Consider the following 2,514-nt stretch of genomic DNA (forward strand, 5'->3'; position numbering starts at 1 on the left):
TGTGTGTGTGTGTGTGTGTGTGTGTGTGTGTGTGTGTGTGCGTGCGTGTGTCCACTCTTCTCACATAACTTTCACTGACAGCCCACTGATGTGTCGATGTCGGCTAAGGCAAAAAACATCGCCATCACCAGCGCCCGATATGAATGCCAGAACTGTCAGCAAGTTATCTATGTATGAAAAAAGGGCTCCTATAGTCATCCACATATGCCAGTCCCAATCCAAGTATTTCTAAATGATACACAATACACTGAAAAATATTGATGGTCAACACAACTTTTGATACAATTGGAAAAAAAAACATTAAAAAGCCGAGTGTAGAGCATTGTGAGAACGTATGTATCAGTCGCTGCATTGTGCTGCACAACAAACAAACAATTATAAGTTATCATTATCTGTGGAATAACAGTAATTTCAATAAGAGCACAAAGAGTACATATCACCACAAAGAAACACGAAGGAAGTTATGCAACAAAATTTCACCAAATGCAGTTTCATTAATTTATTATTATTATTATTATTAATAATAATCATCATCATCATCATCATCATCATCATCATCATCATCATCATAATTTATGATTTCTATTCATCCTCTTTATCCTTTTAAAGTATAAAACATGAAGTAGTTGCTAGAAATTTCACATTAGTTTGAAAATTGAATGTTTATTGAATCTTTCTTTAAATTAATTAAATATTAATTTGCATATATGACCATATATGAGTGATTTGCTACATTCCTACAGCATTTTTGTTTTGTTTTTATAACTTAAAAATGTATGATGCAATTTAATTGTGTGTTTCGATGGGGAGGATGGGGGTTATATGTTGACAAGTGCATTTACAGTGGGTAACTTGGTCATTCCACTTCTGATGCTGTACAGACACTAAGCGAACAGCTTCAGTTCCATTCACCACCAAACACAACTAAAGAAAAAGTTCTTCTGTTTTTAAATCTGGTGTTGGGAACCATTCAGGTCAGTCAATACTTTTGAAACTCTTCCCTGAGGCTGACACAGGTGTGTTCAGCTCCTTCCAATCCATCTTACTTGTCATCTTTAAGAATCAGAAAGGGCGTTATTATGCATGTTACGAGCAACCTGGGCTGCTCTATGGGGGGCAGCTGATCGCTTAATGATTACAGTTTGTCCTGCACTGGATGAAGAAGCTACAGACTGCAGGAGAAAGCTTAATGTGAAGAGTGACACACACTCTCCAAAGGTTATTGGAGGATTTTGCCCCCGGGGTAGAAGAGTGTTTGCAGCATTGTGTGTACAGTACTGGACCGCGTGTTGAATTATTTAAAGTTAAATCTCTGAATGGACTAATACACTGAGATTGTTTCTGAATATGTCTTCATTTATAGCTTATCGAGAGGGACTCCCTCGGGGATCGACCAGGGACTGTCACCTTTTCAGCACGCAGGAACATTACACGAGACATAAGGTCAACCTAAAGCAACCAGGCTGCTCTGCTCACTTTTTCACCCCGGTGTGCGCCGCAGCGCGCCGGCAGCAGCACAGCTGCGCTGCGCTCCTTCTGACAGGATCCTCCGTGCAACAAGGACCTCGGTGTTAAAGATATCAGCATGCAACACCACAACCATGCTTGTCCCCTGCAGCAAGGCATCTACATAAAGTCACACTCATTCACTCCTAAACTCGCGTGCACGTCTCTCATCACAGTCTAGAAAAAACCGAGCGAAGAAAGAAAGAAGAAGAAAGCAGACAAGAGCGGTAACGCGTGCAGATCATACCTGTAACTCCACGCTGTAGCCCTGATGGAAATGCGTCGGGAACACCGCCAGCTGATGTTGCACTTGGAGGGAAACTGTATAATCCATGAACCAGAAGAAGATGCTGAAGAGCGGGAGTGAGCAGGAGACGCGTCTGCTGCTGGCAGCGGTACTACACTGTAGTACAATCTAAGCGTGCTCTCCGCCCCGCTGCGCTCCCATTGGCCGCGCGCCGCTCATCAGCCACGTCAGTTGACTTTGAGGCAGCAGGTAGGCAGCGCATCTCCCATTAGCAAATGTCATCAGCTCAGTCGTTTGTGATGTGCAGGTAGGAGCCGGGGCTGGGGATGAAACGGTCTGCAAAGAGCCTTTTATGATTCATGTGGGAGTATCGTTATTACTGACATGAGCAGTGGACATTCTGTGTGGCAAAAGCTTTTCATTTTATCTCATTTTTAGTTTTTATTTCATGTATACATCGTTAACCTGACATTACATTCAGCCTTAGCATTTAAGTGCTGAGATTAGCCTGTTGGACAACTCAGCAGAGTAAGTTTAAAAAGCAGAGGTAAAGGACATTTGTGCCCTGCAAAGTAAAGGGTCCTTAAAGAGTGCAATCCAGAACCTACACAGCATGCTGTAGCTGTCTACTGCCACTAGGGGACAGTGTCAAAAACATGCGTAATGGTCCTTCTGCCAGCTGTCATAATCACAGACTGTATAAAACATAGACATAGCTTCCAGGTCAGAATAATTAAAGACCCTGTCACATGACCATAAGT

The 2,514-nt window shown here is 42.5% G+C and overlaps 1 protein-coding gene across 1 annotated transcript in view; it reads right to left on the reverse strand.

The window, feature by feature from the left end:
• The window catches only part of zmat4a (zinc finger, matrin-type 4a), a 155,941-nt gene extending 154,003 nt beyond the window's left edge, over nt 1-1,938 (reverse strand). Inside the window, exon 1 of the mRNA XM_005948064.3 lies at nt 1,754-1,938. Coding sequence (XP_005948126.1) covers nt 1,754-1,840 — 87 coding nt within the window. The 5' untranslated portion in view covers nt 1,841-1,938. The remainder of the gene's footprint in view (nt 1-1,753) is intronic.
• Nucleotides 1,939-2,514: the final 576 nt, after the last annotated feature.

Source organism: Haplochromis burtoni, unplaced genomic scaffold, assembly GCF_018398535.1.
Source record: "Haplochromis burtoni strain Fernald_Lab_line unplaced genomic scaffold, NCSU_Asbu1 Contig_555, whole genome shotgun sequence".
NCBI lineage: Eukaryota > Metazoa > Chordata > Actinopteri > Cichliformes > Cichlidae > Haplochromis > Haplochromis burtoni.